The sequence below is a fragment of the Gouania willdenowi genome, chromosome 16 (assembly GCF_900634775.1).
Source record: "Gouania willdenowi chromosome 16, fGouWil2.1, whole genome shotgun sequence".
Classification (NCBI taxonomy): domain Eukaryota; kingdom Metazoa; phylum Chordata; class Actinopteri; order Blenniiformes; family Gobiesocidae; genus Gouania; species Gouania willdenowi.
In genome coordinates, this window is record NC_041059.1 from 2730226 (window position 1) to 2754775 (window position 24550).

Genomic DNA, 24550 nt, shown 5'->3' on the forward strand with positions numbered 1-24550 from the left:
CTGTTTTCCAAATCATGGACCTAATAAATGATCTGATAATATGAATACAATGAAGAGTCCGGCTTGTTGTCATGTTTATTTTTTGTGCTATAAATGTTTTTTTTAAACACTTGTAAGGGCTGAATATTTGATTTTGGAGTCAATTTACACAAAAAGTCCCCCAAAAAAGCTTTTATTTTGAAGGCGACTAGCGGAAATCGTGTTGTCTTATATTGTTGTTGTCCCTCGCGCACACAGCAAACATGGACGTCACACGTGAGACGATGAGCTGATCATGGAGCTCGTGTTCTGCGGCTCTACGGACCAGGACCGACACCGACCCGGAGCAGGACCAGGACCAGGAGCAGGTACGGACCGTGGACCGCTGCTGCTGCGCCCTTTATCGGACAGGCCGCCTGGTTTCAGTTCCTGTTCCCGCTGACAGCCACGGGCCTTCGTACCGGCACCGGGCTTCTCCGGTCCGCTCTGTGCGGGTCTAATCTGCGGGTTCGGTTCTTCAGCCGGTAAAACACCGTGTTTCAGTTCAGTCTACGCGAACCGAAAATAAGCATGACCGCGTCTGTTATTGGAACCGTAGCACCGTATGTAGCGCAGGACCGACTAGTCACGTGACCTCCCCAAACCGCGCAGCGAACCCACGGTGTGAACCGGCAGGGCCCGGGTCGATGCTCGGAGGACGTGGAGGTAAATGTAGGTGGGCGTGTCCGATAATGGAAGCAGCAGCAGCTGATGGAGGAGAAGCAGCTGTTTAAAGCTCCATCACATGCACGCGCACAGCCATAGAGAGCGCGTAACCCGATCATTGAACTGTTTACATGTCAGCAGTTGAATCAGGAATTGGGTTACACACACACGGAGAGGTGAACACGTCAGATGTGACGTCACGAGTGTGCTTTTGTTCAGGATTAAAATGAAATATCTGTAATAACATCTGTGTGTGTGTGTGCGTGCGTGTGTTCCACATGTATATTCAACACTTACTGCAGTGTGTCTCAGCTACAGACACACACGGAGACAGAGGATGCTGATGTGGTTGCTATGACAACAGGAGGAGACAAAGAGGTCCATGTTCCACACACACACACAGAGCATTATTGTGTGTGTGTGTGTGTCCTGTCTCTGATGTCAGTGTGAGTCACAGACTGGAACCATCTCAGAGATCCTCAGGGTTCTGCTTGAGGTCCATATTCCGTTATTACCCTGGACCACTTTGAGGAACAATCAGAACTTTTCTGTGTCACTGGTTTGAGACTTGGTTCTAGACCAGTTTCATTCAGGCTTTTATGGTTTTACATTCATTACTGGTTTTAGACCTTCACACACCTGGGTTTAGACTCGCAATGCACCAAAATTCTGGCCAAAAAAATACACTTTTGGGCCAAATTTCTTTTTCTTTTCTCACCAAAAAAAATCTGACTTGAACAGGATGTTGTAAAGACACTAGCGAACGCCACGGTCACGGTGAACGTTTGTCTGGAAACAGGCCAACTTGTCCATGGACTCACAGAGCGTCTGTATTTCATATATCTGAGCACTTAAGCTTCCTCTAAGCAGAGTTTGAGACGGAGCAGTAAGTGTCACTCAGACACTAGTTACGTTTAGTCTCCGTTAACACGGACCTCTGCATGGCAGTCTGACGCATGGATGAGATCTTCTTTCCTACATCACCACGGCACTTGTTACGCGTTATAACAATCATTACTTTAATGAGAATAAACCAGTACGCACAAGAAATGATGCATGGTGTAATCAAAGTACACAGAGACGCGTGAACGTGTGTAATTTCTTTCGGTGTTTCAGTTTTAGGCCTTGGTTTTCTCATTTTATGTTTCGTTCACATCAAACGCGTTTTGGGTGTCAAAATCGTGCCTCACACGCGTAGTTGGATGCTTGTGCTCATTGAATACAGAACCTTGTCACCAGTGTCGAAGATGCTCGCAATGCGTGTCTGTTGCCGGTGGTGTTCATAGAATTGATGATATTGTGGCGATCAGTTACGTTCATAGCGTTTGATGTGAACGCGCCTTTAGTCCTTTAGTGCACCTGGTTTTAGACCTTTTATCTGAATCTTGTCCTGGTGTTGGTGACTCGTCTCTGATCAGGATACAGAGACGGTCTTCCTCGTCCTGTTATACCTTTCACCTCTGGCAGCAGCAGCAGCAACGCACGCACGCACACACACACACACACACACACACACACACACATACAGCAGATCTGATGAAAACTGAACAGGAAGTGAAACACTGAGATCTGCTGAGAAACAAAAACCCACAACTTCCTCTTTTATTTTCCTGTGTGGGTGTGTTTGTAGTTGTGGTGTGGGTGTGTCTGTAGTTGTGGTGTGTAACTCATGGTGTTGTCAGTTGTTTCTAATGCAATGAAACCAGCCTTCTGAGGCTCTTATTGTGAAAGTCTGGAGCAGACGTCTCACACACACACTGGGGGACTGACGGAGACACTGACAGATGGAGTTTGATGAGATGACAGACGTGCCTCGGGCTCACAGAGGTTTGCATGTGCTCCGAGAAATGTAAACATGTTACCATGGTGACGAGTTTCGCAAAATAGAAGTGAAGTTTATTTTGACATCTTGGGATTGTCTGTGTGTGATTTTTTTCTGATTATGTCAGTAATTGTGTCTGTGTGTTTGTGGGTTTCAGTTATTGTCTGTACGTCTGTAATAGTTAGTACTTGTGTCATGCTGAAACTAAACATAAACAATATGACCCAATACTTCGCAACAGTACAGCAAAAATACAAAAACACACAAAAGTACAACTAAATTACTCCAAAAGTACAACTAAATGAAAACACAAACAAAATAATGCCAAAAACATATAAAAGTACAACAAAATACTTATTTTGTCTGTATGTATCAGTAGTTAATCACAGTTACTCAAAGCTTGTTTTGTGGATTTCTAAGTTGTCTCTCTGAATGTTAATGAGCTAAACTCCTGTTCACAGGTGTAGGTAGAAATCTAAAGGTTTATTATTCTACTTTATCAAGAACGCTGATGTCATGTTTTGGTGAAAATGCCAAACCTCCATCTTAGAGGTTCTCAACCTTGGGGTCTCGAAACACTGGGAGGGGGTCGCCAGATGTCTTCAAGAAACAAAATATTTTTTAACCATTCAATCCCATTTTTGCTTATTTTTACCCTTTTTCTGCAACTACACCAAACTCACCATATTTGAACCTATTTTTATCACTTTTTCTTGCCATATTTTTGTTAACTTTAATGCTTTTTTGCTACTATTACTCCTATTTCTGACACTTCTACATCACATTTAAATGCCCTTTATGCACATTTTTTCCCACTTTCCAGACTTGTTCAGCATTTATAAACCCCTTTCACCACTTTTTCCACCTAATGTCACATATATTGACCTATTATTGTCACTTTTAACCTCTTTTCACCAGATTTCATGATTATTGTTGCCAATTTAACCACATTCACCATTTCTCATGCCCATTATTTGTTTCAATATTGACACATTGAAGCCTTTTAATCACTTTTTCTGTCTGTTTTTGCCCAATCTAATTTGTAACTTTTAACCAATTTCTGTAGTTTTTCACCTCCTTTTCCACCATTTTTGGTCACTTTTAACCTATTTTTATTAGATTAAAACCAGGATTTCCATCTTTAAGATGACTGTAATAATAATAAACGTTCCTGGATAACAGTGGATATTATTCAGATGAATAAATATAATTATCACAGATTCATAGAACAATGGACCATCATTTTACTGACTTTATGGATGGACCCCAAAAATCTCTCCCCTTTATTCCCCCTTATAGATGTCAGTGATTGTCAGTGATTGTGTCTCTCTCTCTCCAGTGGAGGACCGAGTAGAGACATGACAGAGGACAGCTGTCCCCAGCTGGTTGACTACTTTGTGGTTGCTGGTTTGGATCCGGACGGCTCATGGAAGCCTCTGGACGAGGACGGGAAGGCGTCTTCCTCGAGCCGTGCGGTGGAGCCGGTGACGGACGTGGCGGTGATCGCTAGAGGCCTGGGGGAGGACGTCCCTGAAGGCTTCACCTGCATAGAGAAGACTTTGGGAGGACATTCTGCTGAGCTCAGCGCTGGTCTGATCAACAACCCTCACCTGTACCTGTGTTACCGTAGAGGACGAGACAAACCACCGGTGCTGGAGCTGGGGTGAGTCACATGACCCAGTTCATACACGTAGGAGTAATATTAGTTAGTTAGAACCAGTGAGTTAGCTGTTAATAAGTCAGCATTAATCAGATAGTAGGACATAGTAAGATATAGAAGTTAGAATTAGTTAATATTATTTAGCAGGAGTTAATGGGAGCTAATATTAGACCAGGGATTTTTTACCTTTTTGGAGCCAAGGATTCATATTTTAATTGAAAAACAAATAATTCCAAAGCACACCACCAACCAAAAGTGTTAAAAAATGAAACTTTAAGCCTATATTAACAATATACAGTCATTCTTATCAAAGGGTCTTGAAAAGGAATTAAATAACAAACAAAATTTATTTTATTTTTTCAAATAAAAATATTAAGTATCGTTTTGTTTTAGTATATAATGTGTTTTTTTACATTATAAAATGTTATTGTGCACACGCGCGTCATAGTTAATTCTAATTAGTTAAATTGGCAAAATTAAGTATGAAATACGGTGAAAAGAGGTTAAAAGTGACAGTGCATAGGGTTCTACAATTATGGCCAAAATGTTAATCACGATTATTTTCAACAATATTGTAATCCCAATTATTTATCATGTTAGGGAAAAAATAATTTTATTACACTACTTTTAAACAAACAATATGTACAGTTTACAGTGCAAAAGTAAGCTTTAAATAATAACCGAAGAATTTAAAATGTACCAAAGGCTAACTAAATAGAAACACTATTACAGAGTGCAGTGCCCATATTTTAAATGTAAATATAGCCAACGATCAGGTTAGTTTAATCATGACAACAAAAATTGTGATCACAATTAAAAATCAATTAATTGTGCTGCCCTAATAATGGGTCAATATAAGTGACATTAAGTGAAAAAGTGGTGGAAAGGGTTTATAATGTGCAGATGAGGCATTGAAATGTGATGGAGAAGTGTCAGAAATGGGAGTAATGTCGCAAAAATGCATTAAAATAGCAAACATATGGAAAGTTTGGTGTAGTTGCAGAAAAGGGGTTAAAAAAAATAAACAAAAATGGCCTCAAATTGTTCAGCAAATATTCTTAGTTTCTTGGAGGCATCTGGAGACCCCCTCCCCAGAGTCTCGTGACCCCAAATGGGGTCCTGGCCCCAAGGTTGAGAACCCCTGGGCCTGGTGTAAGGTAATGCAATTCAGTTTGAGTAAAAATTAAACTGGTGTCAAACTGAATTCAAACTAGTTTGTGATGTAGTTTTACTTGGTGTTTGTACTGGTGTCAGACTCTGGTGGAGGCGTTCACCGACTCCATGTGTGACACACATTAAAGATCAGGATTATGTAATCTGTGGGATTACATAATCCTGAGCGCAGTCATACACTGATGAAAAGACTGAAGATGAGTGAAGAACCATGTAACCTCTGAATAAATCCACACACAGACATATTGTCGTCCACTCCTTTTTATTTCATCAGACATACATTTTTTACACCACTCTGTCTGTGATTGTGTGTTTGTGATTGTGTGTTTGTGATTGTGTGTCTGTGATTGTGTGTCTGTAAATGTGAGTCTGTGATTGTGATGAGTGAAGATATGTTTTTCATATTCGCTCACAATAATGACTTGTTTGATTCATATGTGGATTTAACCTTTGACCTGAGGATGATGTCATCAGACAGTGCCCAAACCTCTTCAGGGTTTAAAATTAACCAGATCTAATAATGAAATGAATAATAACTAGAATATTTACATTTTGTGAAGAATATGCAAGTGAGGATTCAGGTGCTGGCCCACATCGCCCTGTATTAGCTTAGCATTAGCATTAACCTAGTGTTGGCATTAGCCTAACGTTAGCATTAGCTTAGCATAAGCTTAGCATTAGCCTAACGTTAACATTAACCTAGCATTAGCAATAGTCTAGCAATAGCATTAGCCTAATATTAGAAATAACCTTGTAATAGCATTAGCCTAACATTAGCATTAGCCTAGTATTAGCATTTACCTAGCATTAGCACTAACCTAGCATTAGCCTAACATTAGCATTAGCATTAACTTAATGTTAGCAGTAGCATAGTATTAGCAATAACCTAGCATTAGCCTAACGTTAGCATTAATCTAGCATTAACACTAACCTAGCAATAGCCTTTACCTAGCATTAGCACTAACCTAGCATTGGCATCAACCTAGCAATAGCATTGTCGTAACATTGGCAATTAACCTTGCATGAGCTCTAACCTAGCATTAGCATTAGTTTGACATTTATTATTCTGATAAACGTGTGTGTCGTTCCCCCCCCCCCCCCCCCAGGGTTCTGTACGAGGGGAAGGAGCAGCTGAAGTCAGGCTGGTTTGTAGTTGAAACCACTCCCTACAGCCGCTCAGCTAACCTGAGCTCCGGCGGTGCCCCGACCTCCCACCGAGTGTTCCTGACGTACCGCCGCTCCGTGGACCTCACCGTACTCCACCCGCTGGGTGTCACTGACATTGGGTTGCTGCTGCCGGGGAGGGGGGAGGTGGCCCCCCACACCTTCTGTCGGGTCGACAAGAACCTCAACACCAGCGTGGTGAGCACACGCTTTCAAAATAAAATGTAGCAGTTTAAGCAAATCAACTAAAACGTGCTCATCAAATGTAACGTCAATTAAGCCATTCTTTAGAATAAAGCAACTTAAAGGTAAACTTTCAAATGTTTCAAAAGTAAAAGCTTCCCTTTGTAAATTAAAAAATGCCAAATAACATGAAGACTGCCCTATCAAAATAAGACTCTTATATAGGTGTGTGCGATCTGACGATATTAGATTGTGAATGAATTTAAACCTAACCACGATCTGCCAAATTACAGAGATGTGTAACTGTCTGTAGTGAACATTTTATTTCTCTTCTTGGCTTTCTTAAAGGGACCACGTCCTGAATGTGGTTTAAAAACTCCAGTGAGCAGGATTACTATTGCAACAACACATCATCAGTAGGGTAAAACTAACGACGGTCCAATCCCAGCTCACATTCCCCGGTGAACAATCCAACACTTGGTGAATTCTGCTTCACAATGATAGGAAGAGTGTGTGTTGTGTAGCTTGTTGTTAAAGGTCCACTATGATGCTATTTTTCACACATCTACATTTGTTCTAAGAACCCCAACAACATAGTTTTCTGGAGTTTTAGTGACTTTCAGAGCGCTCCTAAAAACAGGCTGTTTTTGGAGCCTTCATGCATAGGCACGAGTTGGCGTAAACACTACCTGTGAGGTAGTTTGAGAGGGAGGAGTTCACATTCTTATAGGGTAGGAGGAGCCATGATTGTCAGGAGGAGGAGTTTGTGGGTAATATTGTGGTAATGTGTGTATTATATTGTGTATCTACAGTGTGTATTACTGTTTTAAAATGTATTTTATTGTGTCTACAGTGTGTTGTGTTATTGTGTATCTGCAGTGTGTATTATTGTGTTAAATTATTTTATTGTGTATCTACAGTGTGTATTATTGTGTTAAATTATTTTATTGTGTATCTACAGTGTGTATTATTGTGTTAAAGTGTATTTTATTGTGTGTTTACAGTGTGTATTATTGTGTTAAAGTGTATTTTATTGTGTATCTACAGTGGGGTGCTGCGCTCTACGTCTGCTATAAAAAAGCTGCAGCTAAAGCAAACGCTCTGGTCTACGAAGCCAGTGAGTGTGCATGAGAAGAGTGCACGTAGCCTGCTCTATACACACTACTGCACACACACACACACACACACACACACACACACACACACACACACACACACACACACACACACACACACACACACACAGCAGCTGCTGTGATCATGTGACCCCCCACTCTCCTCAGGTCTGCTGAGTCGCTACCCGGAGCATGACTCAGACTCGTTCCCTCTCCCTGAGTCGGTTCCTGTGTTTTGTCTGCCGATGGGCGTGGCCGTGGAGAGCTGGCCAATCAGCACCAAGTACCAGCTGCCCGTCTTCTCCACCTTCGTCCTGACCTCAGCGGCAGGGGACAAGGTGGGTGGAGCTAACACACACACATGCACACTTTGCTTGTTCTTAGTCTTCTTCCTCATATTTGAAAGTTGTATTTTATAGTGAATTTTTCAAAATAAAAGCCCTTCCTGCCATAGGTGTACGGTGCAGCGATCCAGTTCTACGAGGCGTTTCCTCAGGACCGTCTGACGGAGCGTCAGAGCATTCGTTTGGGCCTACTGAGCGTGCTCGACCGTCAGCCAATCAGAGGCCGCAGCCTGCAGGTGAAGAAGAGCGTGTGCGTTCTGTCCCACTGGCCTTTCTTCAGCGTCTTCCAGAAGTTCCTCACCTTCGTCTACAGATACTCTGTGTCCGGGCCGCACGTGCTCCCGCTGGAGAAGTAAATGCTTACACACACACACACACACATAAAACGCACGCACACATAACTATGTGCAGGGTTGGAGTCAATTACCTTTTTCAGTTACAATTGCATTCTCAATGACCCATTTTTACTCACAATTAAATTACGATAACAGTGACCAGCATTTTTTTCAATTACAATTAAATTACCATAATTTTAAATCCTCAGTCAATTACAATTACATTCTCAGTTACTGAAGTTAAATTACAAATAATCTGAGCCTGAAATAGATGAATAAAAGTCAACCTTCCTCTTGTGTTAGCTTTCTGTTTGTATCTCTAATGCTGACTGGTCCTAAATGTAAAATACACTAAAAACAAATATCTATCATCTAATTTATTTCCTATCTATTGGTTTCCTTATTAGGCTTCCTAATCAATGAAAATATAGGTTTTTATATTTTTGGTGTGGGCGTCTGAGCCTTTTTTGTGTCAGTATTCTCCTAGATTTATATTTTTTTAAATGGTAAACTGTGCTACAGCTTGATGTGTGTGTGTGTGTGTGTCTGCAGACACATCTCCAGCTTCATGCACAACGTTCCTTTTCCGTCTCCTCAGCGTCCTCGGATCCTGGTCCAGGTGAGTCCAGCTCTGGGTTTTGTTCACGAGTGTAAACAACGGTTTTGTTTGTGAGCTGATGTATAATGTGTGTGCGTGTGCATGTGTGCGCGTGTGTGTGTTTCAGCTCTCCCCGTACGATAACCTTCTCCTCTGTCAGCCCGTCTCCTCACCTCTTCCTATCAGGTCAGTTGCGTCTGTTACACACAAGCACTCTTTAGTTTCAACTGTGACTTACACAGTTAGCTAAATGCTAATGCTAAAGCAGTTCATCCACCTGAGAATAGTTATGGCCTTTTATTCTGACATGAAAATGAAATAGAAAATAGTACAATCTTAACTGGTGACACTTTAGAATTAGAGGCTAGGAAACTTACCCAGTCTTGGGCAACTTTTATCACAGCGAGGCCACTAAAATCTGATTATATTTAATCTGTGGTATGGGGCGCTGATTATAAAGTTTGCGCATGCTAAAAAATGTTTTATTTTACTTTTGACCATATTTGCAGCATTATTTGTGAAATGTACAATATTTATTTTCTCCTACAAGTATAATGTCAATGTTAAAAATAAATGTGAAATATTAAATCTAAATCTACACGTTAAATCTAAGCATTTTGGATTTAAAATTTAGCTTTTGTTTTGTTTACTTCTGGTATATTTGCATATTAGCTTAATTAGCTTTCATCCTTGACATTTAGATTTAACATTTAGATTTGGATTCAACATTTAACATTTAGCTTTTATTTTTGTACTTCCAGGTAATTTGCATATTAGCTAAATATTTGCTTGCAACTGTGACATTTAGAATTAACATTTAGATTTAATATTAGGATTTTTAAAACATTTTGACCTTGTCTGCTCATGCTGTCGAAGGTCAACACTATATGTAGTGCAATCTTGTGTGAGAAATGCATATTTTATTATTGCAATTAAATAAATGAATGTATTTTATTGCGTAATTGTAACCATCACCAGTCCTCCCTAAGGAAGGGTAAGAAACACTTTATTAAAAGGAGAATATAAAAAGAGAGGGCAGTGTTAAATGTAAATCTACATGTTAAATGTAAATCTAAATTCCTAAATGTGATTGGAAAGCCACTGGTTTGATGGTCGTGTGTGTGTGTGTGTGTGTGTGTGTGTGTGTGTGTGTGTGTGTGTGTGTGTGTGTGTGTGTGTGTGTGTGTGTGTGTGCGTGTGTGCGTGTGTGCGTGTGTGCGTGTGTGCGTGTGCGCGTGTGCGCGTGTGTGCGCGCGCGCGCGTGCGTGCGTGCGTGTGAGACAGCGGTGCGAGTTATCTGAAGCTGCTCCAGAACTTGGGCCCAGAGAACGCCTGCACGCTGCTGCTCGCCATCCTGACTGAACACAAACTACTACTGCACTCGCTAAGGCCAGACGAGCTGACGTCAGTCAGTGAGGCGCTGGTCTCTGTAAGACACACATACACACACACACACACGTGCGTGCTCTCTGACCCACACCCCCCTCTCTCTCTCTCTCTCTCTCTCTCTGTCCTCAGATCAGCTTCCCTTTGCGGTGGATCTGTCCCTACATCCCTCTCTGTCCTCTGCAGATGTCCGACGTCCTTCTGGCTCCGATGCCGTTCATCGTTGGCGTTCACTCCAGTTACTTCGACCTCCACGACCCACCCACTGACGTGGTGTGTGTTGACCTGGACATCAACACCGTGTTCCAGTGAGTCCTCCTGCGGTCACCTGCGGGTTGGTGATGGTTTGTTGGTTGGTGATGGTTCATTGGTTGGTTGGTGATGGTTCATCGGTTGGTTGGTGATGGTTGGTTGGTGATGGTCATTGGTCGGTTGGTGATGATCATTGGTCGGTTGGTGATGGTTCATTGGTTGGTTGGTGATGGTTCATTGGTTGGTTTGTGATGGTTCATTGGTTGGTGGCGGCTGGTTGGTGATGGTTAGTCAGTCAGTGAGGCGCTGGTCTCTGTAAGACACACATACACACACACACACGTGCGTGCTCTCTGACCCCCCCCCCCCCCCCCCCTCTCTCTCTCTCTCTCTCTCTCTCTCTCTCTCTCTCTCTCTCTCTCTCTCTCTCTCTCTCTCTCTCTCTCTCTCTGTCCTCAGATCAGCTTCCCTTTGCGGTGGATCTGTCCCTACATCCCTCTCTGTCCTCTGCAGATGTCCGACGTCCTTCTGGCTCCGATTAATTGGTTGGTGATGGTTGATTGGTTGGTGTTTAGTTTGATAGGTTTTTATGTGGTGGTTGGTTGGTGAGTTACTTATCACTTGGTTGAAGCTTAGTTTAATGGTTGGTTGGCTAATAGTTAGTTCTTTGATTGATAGCTAGTTTGTTGATTGCTTGGTTAGTTGTTTAGTTTGACTGTTGGTTTGTTGGCTGATGGTTAGTTTCTTTAATTGAGGCTAAGTTTGATGGTTGGTTGAGGCTTAGTTTTTTGTTGGTAGTTAGTTGGTTGGTCTAGTCAGATTATGAAAATGTCTCTTTAAGCTGTTTTAAGTAACCAAGTAATACATTTTCTGTCTGGCAGGTCTGACGATAAGAAACCATTGTCATGGAGATCGTTACCAAGGAAACACTCTAAGACCCTGTTCAGCACTCTTAGCAGCCTTCACAAGACCCTGGAGAACAGTGAGTAACCAATAACTTGTTACCAGAAGAGCGTGAAGTAGTGGGCGTTGACCGTATGACTGTCGCTGCAGTTTGCACCCCAGGCCAGGAGGAGGCCACGCTGGAGTTCCTGCTCACTGACTACGACCAGATCTACAGGAGGCAGAAGCAGCTGGAGCTGGAAATCCAGGAGGCCTTTCTGCGCTTCATGAGCTGCCTGCTGCGAGGATACAGGAGTTTCCTGCTTCCCATCACTCAGAAACCCTCCGACACCACCACCGACTGCAGCTCCCTCTTCAACCTGCAGGGTGCGCTGCTCCCCACTAGAGCTGCTTGCAAGTTCATGAACCGTTTCATGGTTACGTAGTTGGTTAGTTTGTTGGACGTTTAGTTTGTTAAAGGTTGGTTGGTTGGTCGTTTTGTTGGTCGATGGTTAATTGATTTGTTGTTTAATAGTTGGTTTGTTGGTCGATGGTTGGTTGGTTGTTTTGTTGGTCCTTGGTGGGTTGGTTGGTGGTTTTTTGGTCAATGGTTGTTTTTTTTGTTGGTCAATGGTTGGTTGGTTGATTGGTTGTTTTGTTGGTCAACAGTTGGTTGGTTGTTTAGTTGGTCGGTGGTTGGTTGGCTGGTCAGGAAAAGTTTCTTTGATGAATGGTTTGTTGGTCAATGGTCAGTAGATTGGTAGATGGTTTAGTTGAATGTTGGTTGGTTAAGTTAGTTGCTTGACAGTTAGTTGTTTGGTTGATAACTAAGTTAGTCGTTTGACAATTGATCTGTTGGTTGGTTGGTAAGTTGATTTTCAGTAAGTTTTTTTTTTTGTCAGTTGATTGGTTGGTTTGTAAGTGAAAAGGTTGTCGTTAGCTGTTGTGGTGGTTGGTTGTTTTGTTGGTCAATGGTTGGTTGGTTGATGGATATTTAGTTGAATTAGTGCAGTGCCCGTTGGAAATATGTATTGCTCTAGAAATGAATGGCCAAATGAGGTTGTGTTTGAAGGTGGGACATCAGGGACATTTAGGTTTGTTGTGAAATGTGTAGAGTGATGACTATTGTTTTCATATATTTAAATGAATAAATTGGGAAAAAGCAATGACCAGCATGAAATTATGCCTGGAGAAACACTTTGAGAGACTCACGTTTACATGGGGGCTTTAATTCAGAATAAAAGTTAAATCCTCTTGAAACTGACCATGTAAACACTTAATTCCTCATGTAAATTGAATTCTGAATTAAGCACGTGTGCGCACACACGTGCGCGGTTCACACACACACACACGCACACAAACAAACACAGTGGGTCGCTTTTCCACTCAAAACCAGGATGTGGTGGTGGGCTCTCCAGCGATTGACTCTGCCGCACACGTGTTTGCAGTACAAACAAATCTGACATTGCACACCTTTGAACCAAAAGGCAGCCATGTTGAAAGTCTGAGCTCTGGCTGTCCCTGAACCGCAGAGATATTTGAGCACACACACACACACAGATTGCTTGCTTTTTAGATAGATTTTGGTTGGTAAGTTAGTTGTTTGAAGGTTAGTAGTTGTTGTTTGGTTGAGAACTAAGTTAGCTGTATGACAATTGTTCTGTTGGTTGGTAAATGAGTTGATTTTCAATACATTTTTTGTTGTTTGGTTGATTGGTTCATTATTGAAAAGGTTGACATTAGCTGTTGTCGTGGTAGTTGGTTAAGAGTTGTTTTGTTGGTTGTTTGACTTTTGGTTAAACAGCCTGAATGTTGTTGAAATAATGAGTGAGTATTGTTGATCCACTCATCTTTTTGATTTTAAAAAACACATTTTGTGCACATTTTTTAAATTCTTTCAGGGTTTGTTAAACTTATGAGCTCGACTGTAACTGAAAGCTGCTCACAGACCAATGAGGACAACCCAGTTCACCATGTAGAGTATTTAGTCAGAGTTAGTGTATGAACACCAGTCTGTATCTGACACTCTGTCAGTATGAAACATCTGATGGTCCTTGGTTCTTCAGGGTTCCTGAAGTCTCGGGACCGAACGCAGCAGAAGTTCTACAGCCAACTGACCAAAACGCAGATGTTCATGCAGTTCGTGGAGGAGTGCTCGTTTGTCAGCGACCGTCACGCCTGCCTGGAGTTTTTCGATGAGTGCGTCCAAAAGGTCAGAGCGTAAGAGGAGTGGGAGGGGCTTTACACACAGGACTGGGCCTCACTAAGAGGGAGGGGTTAACTTGGTCCATGATGAAGAACACGCCCCTCTCTTTCTTCTGCAGTCAGACGTGGAGAAGCCGGAGGAAGTTCGACTCATCGACCTGGACGAGACTCAGAGTGGAGAACACACTGTGTGCATTATGCCCCCAGAAGACCCTCAAGAACCAGATGGATCAGAGAGTCCAGCTCTGTACAGGTGAGTTCCACCTGTCCCACACCTGTCTCTAATGCTAGTGATTCTGATTCATGTCTGTCCCTTGTCTTCAGCTATGAGACGTTTCCGTCTCTGAAGTTGGAGCTCTTTGATCGTCCTCAAGACAAACTCAGAGTTCCAACCAAAGGCAGCGCTCCAAGCAGCCCCGCCCCTCGACGCACCAAACAGGTGGGAAACCTTTTGGTCCATTACACCTCGTCAGCTGACTAAAGCCGAGCACATTCAAGGACCAAAAAGTGATTAAGATCCATGATGTTGTTCTTGAAACAAGGATAAAAATGGTCTCATAGGAACAAGTTCCAAGTCATTTTTAACTGAACTTTTCACCTTGAAGTTCAGTGTTTGATGGAGTTTCTGTTTCAGGAGATCAAGCTGGCACAGAAGCGCGCTCAGAAGTACGTGGCGGTGCCGGAGATGTGGTCCAAGTGTCTACTGGGTCACTGCTACGGCCTCTGGTTCATCTACCTGCCCACCTTCGTGCGGGCCGAGAGCGCCAAGGTGCGGGCGCTGCACAGGGCGTACGATGTCCTCAAACACATGGAGAACCGCAAAGTGGTGCTGCCGGACGAGGTGAGGCCAGGTCAAAGGTCACTGCTGAGACGCGTTGGTGGTTTAATGGCGGCTAACAACTGCACGTGGGTGTCAGGTGTGTTACCGGATCCTGATGCAGATGTGCGGTCAGTACGGTCAGCCGGTCCTCGCGGTCCGAGTGCTGCTGGAGATGAAGAAAGCAGGAATCACACCCAACACCATCACCTACGGATACTACAACAAGGTAGGAGTTAATCACATCCATCACCTACTGTATATAGATATGTAGCAATATTAGGCTAACATGTTCACTTCTGGAATAAAGCATGAAACATTTTACATGGGGGTTTTTGAGTATTCTGATTTTTAATAGGATCCATGCTGGTGAACCATTGGTTCCCACTCAAAATCAAGAAATCCACGATGGCCACTATCAATATTGCCAATTTGGATATTTTGTCAAAACTTTGGTTCTACTTGACATAGCATGATCTCAGTGGAGAATTATAGGTTTTCAGGTTCAAGGAATCCAATAATATATCTTAGATTACCGTACATTGTGCTCAGAGCAAGATCTAAGATTCCTGACAATCCTTGTCCCCAAAAACCTACATTTTGTCACAAAGATCATGTTTCTATGTCTAACAGAGCCAAAGTTATGATAAGATTGAAATTTGTAGTACGGATGGCGGCCATCGTGGAACTTGCTCTAAGCACAATTCACAGTATTTAAAGATATATTATTGAATTCCTTGACCCTGAAAACTTATAATTTCCCACTGAGATCATGCTTCTTGGTCAAACAGAACCAAAGTTATGACAAAATATCAAAATTGGTAATGTGGATGGTGGCCGTCTTGGATTTTTTGATTTTGAGTGAGAACCATTGATTTGCCAGAGTGGATTCCATTAAAAATGAATTCAGCATACTCAAAATCACATCCATCACCTGCTGATGCCCTCATCTCTCATCAGGCCATCCTGGAGAGTAAGTGGCCATCCACCAATCAGGGAGGCCGACTGCGATGGGCCAAACTGAGAAACGTCCTATTGGCCGTGGCCCAGTTCAGGCAGCCAATCAAGCGACGGCAAAAGAGCGACTCTGTGGGGTCACAAGGAGGTGAGAGACCGACTATTCGTAATGATGTGGCTGATCAGTTTGTAAATAGATAAACATCCTTATAAATGTGTCACTAAACTTTACAAAATAATCTATAATATTGATAAACTACTATATTATTGAATTAAAGATTAAATTTAGTTGGTAAACCTGAACAGATGAATGCTTGGCTGTGATTGGTTCGTGTGCTCTCATTATATAAAGCTGTGATGGACCCGAGGCTCCACCCCCACTCAGCTCTGATTCGTCAGTCCAGCTGGAGCGGTTTGAGTGACAGCTCCAGCCACGAATCACTGACCAGTTCTATGGTGAAGAGCAGCAGTCTGAGCAGCATGAAGACCCCCAGCGCCAGTATGACACGCCCACTCTGTGACATCCAGACACGCACGGCTGTGGCCCCGCCCACATTAACATTACTACTGGAACCTACTTACAATTAGCTTTGTGTTGTTAGGGACTTTACCAAAATGTTTTACTGTCGCAGCTAGTTAGTTAGTTACCAGTTTATTTTTCTTATTCATTAGAATGAGTAGTTAGTTGGTTAATTAGTTTACCATTTCTACTGTGATAGAACAAGGACTCATTTAATACCAGTTACCACTCGTTATGGTCACATGGTTTACTCTTATGTTTCAATAACCACCAACCTTGTCATTACAGTGGTTTTATCCTTTTACTTTATTCTCTCTCTCTCTCTCTCTCTCTCTTTCAGAAGTCAAACTCCGTCAGAAAGCTGACGACAATGTCTCTGTGTCGTGTAAACCTCCTCTGGCGCCCCCCTGTGGGGTGGTGGTGCCTCGTAGTCAGATCTGTCTGTCTAACTTCTACAAGGACTGCAGTGAGTCTGCAGACTCTGAGTCGGACTCTGTCTGTAAGCCCAAAGAGAGGAATGGGAGGTTTGTAATAATGTTAACGTCCCTCAGCTCGTGGTGCATTCAGGCTCTGCTCTCATGAAGTTTTTCCCATGTTCCCTGCAGACCTTCAGGGACTCGAGACAAAGCTGTTGATGAAAACTCCAACACGGTGGCGTCTCCGAGTAGAGGCCTAGCGGGGAAGCTGCAGCAGCTGCTGACGCCCAGCAGACACCGAGCGACGCCCCGACGCGCTGCTAGCGTGGGCGGAGCCAGCCGCCGCATGTCGGAGCAGCGACTGTCCAGGAAGGCTCAGGTGGCAGAAACCCTGCTGAAGGCCAAAGACAGGCTGGTCAACGCCACCTCAGAGGTGCTTAAAGGGATCCTCCACTGTTTTTACAAACATGGCCTAAAACCTTTGAAATGTCCTTCTTATAGTTTTTATTTACAGTTTTAGAGCCTGTGTTCCTCCATCTTGAAATCACATGATTGATGATGTCACACAGCCCCACTGCTTGTAAACATCCCATAGTTTTCTATTGAAAAAAAATCTGTGACCACAGGGGGTGACAGTTCCAACTCTGCGGTTTGGTAGTAGACAATGAAGCAGAGAAGAAGAGCTCTCCTAAGGGGCCTTTACTCTCCCTTAAACAGTGCGCTGACACGCTCTGGTGTCTGAAGTTAGAGAGTAAATCACGGGTTGTTTAAGGACTCGCACTCTCATGGAACTTCTATTTTCAGGGTTTGTGTGTCTTCAACAGTCCTGGATTACTCTCTCCTTTAGGAGAGCTCTTCTTCTCTGCTTCATTGTCCACTACGAAACCTCAGAGTTGGAACTGTCGCCCCTTGTGGTCACAGATTTTTTTTGGGTCTCAATTGGTTTTAATGTGTTTTGTTAGACATAGATCTACTAATAAGTACATTTTAAAGGTTTTAGGACACATTTGTAAAAACTGGAACAATCTTTACTGGTCCGTCAGACGTTCAGTGCCTCACTCTGATTGGCTCTCTGCAGAGCTCGCTGTCCGTTGGCAGTGACCTGGACCTGATGGACACACCCACTCTCTCCAATCCTCTGCGGACGTCGTGGGACAGCAACCAGGAAGTGGCAGGAATGGAGGTAATGATAGACATGAGATCATTTTAATCCCTGGAGCTCCGCCCCTTTTTTAAAAAACCTGTGTGATGCTGCAGGTGCTGATGTCCAGCTGCTCGTTGTGTCGCGGTTGTAACTCGCTGGTGTACGATGAGGAGATCATGGCCGGTTGGACGTCGGACGACTCCAACCTCAACTCTCTGTGTCCGTTTTGCTCCGCCTCCTTTGTCCCGTTCCTGAACGCTGAGATCTGCGACTTGGGTCCAGTCAGCAGGTACTGGTATGAACTTCACCCAGTCAACACATCTGTATGGTGTTCTTCTTCTGCTCCTGTGCAGTCCATCACAGGATGGAGGAGGAGAACCTTTAGCCACATGTTGCTCTTTAGCTGCAACACTGATGGAACAACAAGTTCCTTTACACCAGGAGTTCTCAACCTTAAGGTCAGGACCCTATTTGAGGTCACAAGACACTGGTAGTGGTTTGCCCGATCCCTTCAAGAAACTAAGAATATATTTTAAACAATTTTTCTTCATCACTTTTTCTTGCCATATTTTTGTTCCTTTTAATGCATTTTTGCCACATTTCTCCCATTTCTGACACTTCATCACATTTCAATGCTTTTTCTACACATTCTTCCACTTTCAACACATGTTCAGCACTTATAAACCCTTTCTATCACTTTTCCTCCTAATGTCACATATATTGACCCATTATTGTCACTTTTAAACTCTTTTCACCAGATTTCATGATTATTTTTTTGCCAATTTAACCACATTCACTATTTGTCATGTCCATTTTTTGCCAGTTTAAACTAAATGTTGACACTTTGAACCCTTTTTACCACTGTCCATTTTTGTCCACTTTAATTTCCAACTTTTAATCAATTTCTGTGGTTTTAAAAATCCCATTTCACCATCTTTTCCACCAATTTTTGGCCACTTTAAACTATTTTATTTCTGATTGAAACAGGATTTCCATCTTTAAGATGTTTATATCAATAGTAAACGTTCCTTGATAACAGTGGATATTATTCAGATGAATAAATAAATCACAAAGAACAATGGACCATCATTTTGCTGACTTCATGGATGGACCCCAAAAATATATGATGCTGCGTATGTTGTTATTAATATGATTAATGTGTCATTCTTAGTGATTGTCTTCTTTTGATTTTCAGCACAGAGCGCAGTAACTGGAACCTGGGGGATGATGCTGATGATGCTGTGAGGCCCCCTGGTGGTCAGAGTGTTTCACTGCAGTGCAACGGGATCAACGACGGCTCTGAAAACCAGACGGTTTGTAAACTTTCACTTTACATAAAGTCACCACCAGCTCCTCCCCCTCCTTCAGCTTTTGTAACTCCACCCCTCTTTTTTTCTCAGGGGTCCTCATTGGCCGGAGCCCCCCAGGTGTCCGTAGCGTACCTGAGTCCTCTGGTTCTCAGGAAAGAACTGGAGAGTCTGCTGGAGAACGAGGGCGACGCCGTCCTGGGCGAAACTCGGTTCCTGGAGAACCACTCCATCATTTTCTGGAACCTGGTCTGGTACTTCCAGCGCCTCGGCCTCCCCAACAACCTGCTGCAGTTGGTTTGGAACTCACCACTGGTCAGCCATTTCACTCAGGTGAGAATGGAACGCCATCACATGTTTATTAGTTTTTCACTAGTAACATGGAATGACCCAGTACACTCTTATATTCCGTTTTGTGTTGTAGTCGGAGAGCTCAGGGGTCAGAGTTCGGCTGCTCTGGGACACTTTGACTCCAGACACGCTCCAGTGGCCCCCGCTCTACATGCTCTGGAGGATCCACAGTAAGAGCACTCTTATTATGAAGGAGGATAACGTTATTATCAAAATAAAAATATATTTATTTCTAATTTGCATGTCTGCTATAGATTAATTCACTTCTGCCGTAGATCAGGGATGTCGAACTCAGTTTGGTTCAGGGGCCCAATACAAAGTAGTTTGATTTTAAATGGTCTGCAGATGTTACTGTTATCAGCCCCTGCAGGACTTTCTCTTTTAAATTTCATTGATTTTGTGACCCATTTTTATCTAATTGGCTGAAAGTATGTGAAATAATTTGAGGAAAACTAAGTTGTTGGAACAATTTGAGATTTAAAATGACTGTAGTCGTGATAAAAGTGTGTGGAAAATTGCCATCCTCTAAATATTGAGTTTCATTAAATGTGTGTATTTAAAAGGGCTGAGATATCTATAAACTGAATTATTTGGTAATTTACACAATACTTCATGTTTTTTACTTTGTCCTGCGGGCCAAATTGAATGGTCTAAAGCAGTGTTCCTCAAATGGAGGTACGTGTACCCCAAGGGGTACTACAGAGGGTACTTGAGAGAGAGGGAGTGAAACATTATCAAATAAAGTGTCAGCTTTGATCCCACCCATGGCGTGATATGACCAGAAATGATAAAAACCATAAAAAAAATCTCTTCATGAGCCACTAAATCAATGTTTTTCAACCTTGGGGTCAGGACCCCATGTGGACCCGCTGAAATTTTTGAATTATTGTAATTCATTTTTGATTTTTTTTTTAATTGTTATTCTTTAAAAAAATTAAAATAAAACACACAACTGTATTTCTATACTTTCAGTATGTGAAATATGAATCTAGTTTAGCTGAAATGCAGTAAAAGTGTGTTGTCACGTGTTCATTCCATCATTATGCTCTATAGTTCTTTTAAAATAGTTTTCTTGCTGTAGTCGTTCAAAGGGGGGACTTGAACCACATGTGCTGTAGATGAATCAATTCTAACCCGTTTTTGAAGTAGATCAAACCTGTTGAGAAGCTGCTCCTTCAGTTATTTTGAATCATCTCATTGAATAAAAGGTGGTGAAATGTTGTGGCATTGCTCCGCCCCTTCCACCAGGTGGCGTCTCCATGAGGAACTACAGCTGGAGGCGACACAATCACCCGTTCACGCTTTCCTTCCTGGAGGAGGTGCTACGGTACGTGGGTATGAACGAGGTCCATAAAGCCATCACACTCTTCCTCGACACGCTGGACAAACAACCAGGACGACCCACGGTCCAAAGGTGAGTCTGTGACCTTTGACCCCCAGCACAAGACTTATATACAGTATTTATATATAGGAGTGAGGGCGACGATAGGAGGTGATAATTTAATGTTCACGTGTGTGTGTGCGTGTGTGACAGGAGTCTGTACAGGGAGTTCCTCTTCCTCACTCTGGCAGCGATGGGCAAAGACCACGTTGGTAAGTGTCTAATTCCACACAAGCCGATTTATTTAAGAAAAGATGAAATAAGACTTATTTAGTCAAAGATCAATTCAGATAATGATCAGAATGATGAGAATAAAAGACATTTAATGAATGATATTTACTGCTATTCCTAATGTGTCCACTGGGGGTGAATTGTTTTCATCGTATTTCAGTGTATGGGGCATTTAAACCACATTTAAAAAACGTGATTTTTTTTTTTTTTTAGTTTTCTTTGACCAGAGACAGCAATATTTGTGAAAATAAATTCTCATAAAAATATAATGTCAATGTTAAATCTAACTCTAAAATATTAAATCTAAATGTGAAATCTAAATTTAAATGTTGCATTTAAATCTAAATGTTAAATCTAAAGGATGAATCTAAATCTAAATTTTAAATGATAATCTAAATGTTAAATCTAAATGTTACATTTAAATGAGAAATCTAAATGTGAAATCTAAATGTTCCATTTAAATGAGAAATCTAAATGTTACATTTAAATGTAAATGGTAAATGTTACATTTAAATGTAAATGGTAAATGTTACATTTAAATGTAAATGGTAAATGTTACATTTAAATGTAAATGGTAAATGTTACATTTAAATGTTACATTTAAATGTTAAATCTAAATTTAATGTTAAATCTGACATACAAACCTTGAGTATAGAAGTCACTTTGGGTGGGAGTCCTTCAACAGTCAGCGCACTGTTTAAGGGAGAGTAAAGGTCCCTTAGGAGAGCTCTTCTTCTCTGCTTCATTGTCTACTACCAAACCTCAGAGTTGGAACTGTCGCCCCCTGTGGTCACAGATTTTTTTTTTAGGTCACAACTGTTTTTATCCTCTTTCAGTTTCAACTCTCCTTTAAGAGCTCACACTGTTATGAATTGACCCTGTGTGTGTGTGTGTGTGTGTGTCTGTCTGTGTGTGTGTGTGTCTGTCTGTCTGTGTGTGTGTGTGTGTAGCATCCTTCGATAAGAAGTACAAAGCAGCGTTTTCTCGTCTGACTCTGAGTCGTGACGAGCTGCTCAGGAAACGACTTCACGCTCCCAGTCCGAAAGCCGTTGACTGCAGGAAAAGCTTTTATCCCCCACTGCAGTGTTAGCCCCGCCCACACCGGTGTTTGCTCCGCCCACTCAACGGATCCAGTGCCAGGCTCCAGCTTCCACAACACCTGTGCAAAGCCACACCCACTTACTTACACTTACTCTCCCCATGGCTGTGCCACGCCCACCCCTCTAAGCCCCTCCCACCCCAGTGCAAAGCCACGCTCTCAGACATCTCTCGTGGTAAGTTACGCCCACTTTTGTGCTAAGCCACGCCCATGCTGCTCTGTTACCATAGTGATGTCACACTGTGTGATTTTTGGCCCGTAAATGTGAAGATTTGTGGAAAATAAAAAGCATGAAAGCAGCATGTTGGACACGTTTAAAGGGAAAACTCCGACTGAAAGCAGGAAGTTTACTGCGTTTTAAAGTCACTTTGAGCTGAAGAGGAACTCTCGCCGATCCTGATGCGACTCAGGGGTTTTTCAGATTAAAATGCTCTGCTTTCCCGTCAGTAACCAGCAGGGGGCGAGCGCCCAAGAGGAAGCAGATCTCTGTGCTGGCAGTTTGCCCTTTTATTGTGAAATGTGAAGAATTGGTGTTCTCACTTGTAAATCCACAGATTTGAGGATGAAGTGAAAAAACCTGGAAGTGTTTTTGATGCTTTGCCGACGAGGTGTTTTTCCCTCAGTTTTACCTGACAGGGGCAGTGGCGTTCGACTCTGTGTTTGTCTGCAGCTTCGTTTTCAGTCCCTAATACTTGATTCACTGTGTGCGTGAAGACGTTTTTAAACCTGTTTTTGTTGTGTTTGCTGGTATTATTATTTATCTCTGGTTGTGACGTCAGTTTGAAATGTTTGTTTTATAAATACAAAATGCCAAAATAAAAGTAAAACATGAGTGAAATCTTTTTGTGCTGCTTTTTATTTTTGGTATTTTTGCAGGCAAACCTACAGCCCCCTGACTAATTTTATGTGGCCCCTAAAATAAATGCACAATGACTCAAAAACATAGATAAACAGTGATGTGCCATCAGGGTAGACAAGGTAGGCAATGCCTACCCAAGGGTGAATTGATATTTTGATTTGTTTTACCTTTAATATAATTATAAATCCATCCATCCATCCATCTTCTCCCGCTTAGCCGTTTCCGGGTATAATATAATATAAATTTGTTTTTCAATTTCTGATAGCCTACAGTACCTATAAGTTTGAAAGTGTCAGCATTTTGTGCTTTTCATAGCCCAAATCGTTAAACATCGCAATTTCCTAACCGCTGTAAGGCAGGAGGAGGCCACACCCCCTCTCAAAGGCACGTTGCTGCTCTGCCTCTGTTCCCATAGCGTGTTTGGGCATGCGCAGTCAGGTCCCCAAGATGAAAACCGTTTACATCCAAAGGCAGAGCTGCCTATGGACGTAACCGTGCTATGCTAAATGTTATACATATGTTCACAGTGCATTAGTGAATTGATATCATGTGACCGCTGCTGCTACGTTCTCTAGCTAGTCGGCAGGATAACACTACAGTTAGGATGACAGCGCTAGACACGATAGAGAAACTTTTTTTTGAGGAAAATTTACAGCTTTTAAAAGATGGAGACCAACACCTGAGCTACCAGACCTTCAGCAAAGGTAAGGTCAGAACATTGTTGGTATTTTCCACAGTAAATGGAACAAAAGGAAGGATTGACTGTGGATGCTCCTCACTGAGGCTGTTCTGAGTTGTCTTTTTCTCTGTGTTTCCAACACAAACAACGGATGCACTGCCGTGTCATGAGATTTCTTGTTGCGAGAATATGGAGGCTATTTTAAATAATTGTTTGTTTCTTTAATGGTGTTTTACGATGTTGATTTTGTTAGATGGATAAATGCTTGTTCATGTGGATCTTGTTGGGTTTTTTTTTTCCTTATTATGAATTTTATATTTTGATAAGCGCATTGAGATGACTTTGTTGTAAATTGCGCTATACAAATAAAGTTGAATTTAATTGAATTAACAATTGCCAGCAGAAACATATGAAATTGTCATTGGTGTTGACATTGGTGGTCCCGATTTGGAACTCCCTGCCTACCCAACCCTAGTGCTGACGGTACGTCACTGTAGATAAGTTACATCAAAATACACAAATTGACAACAATATTCTACAAAGGACTTGAAAAACATACAAAAGTACAAAAATGACTCCAAAAACATACAAAACAACAATAAAAATAAATCAATCCAAAAACAAACAAAAAAAATTAAATAAACAAAACAACAAAATTGATAATATACAGTAAAATAAATGAAGATATATTAATAGATTATAACATGGTTCAAGCCAGGAAATTTATTTATCTACAGACTTAAAATATGATATTTATGTCTTTAGATAGTGGGAAGAAAAAGGAGAAAACACCAGAGAACAGGTAAACTCCACCTAAATTTCGAAAAGATAGGATAAGTTAATATGAGCTAGGATAAGCTAACAAGCTCGTTTACGTTAAAGCTGCACTATGTATGTTTTTTTTTTAGCGTAATTTGGTCAAAAATCTATGGAAACCCATTCCCGATTTCATAATTATCATCTAATTATGAGATACGAAGTCATAA

General features: G+C 42.0%; 1 protein-coding gene across 2 annotated transcripts; it reads left to right on the forward strand.

Annotated features, from left to right (window-relative positions):
- The first annotated feature begins 217 nt into the window (after positions 1–217).
- Positions 218–22864, forward strand: dennd4b (DENN/MADD domain containing 4B). 2 transcript variants are annotated; one of them, XM_028470542.1, is made up of 29 exons: positions 218–348; positions 3841–4169; positions 6446–6701; positions 7734–7803; positions 7970–8139; positions 8256–8497; positions 9033–9099; positions 9206–9264; positions 10363–10507; positions 10597–10772; positions 11598–11698; positions 11770–11985; positions 13665–13810; positions 13923–14056; positions 14128–14242; positions 14438–14644; positions 14721–14849; positions 15581–15725; positions 15930–16076; positions 16438–16621; positions 16703–16946; positions 17592–17696; positions 17771–17946; positions 18853–18970; positions 19058–19297; positions 19389–19485; positions 20564–20729; positions 20850–20908; positions 21878–22864. In XM_028470542.1, the coding sequence occupies exons 2-29, from the start codon at positions 3865–3867 to the stop codon at positions 22015–22017; spliced, it is 4359 nt and encodes a 1452-aa protein (XP_028326343.1). In that variant the 5' UTR covers positions 218–348; positions 3841–3864; the 3' UTR covers positions 22018–22864. The 2 variants fall into 2 exon arrangements, with proteins under 2 accessions (XP_028326343.1, XP_028326344.1); XM_028470543.1 differs by having other exon boundaries at positions 218–347; positions 3846–4169.
- Positions 22865–24550: the final 1686 nt, after the last annotated feature.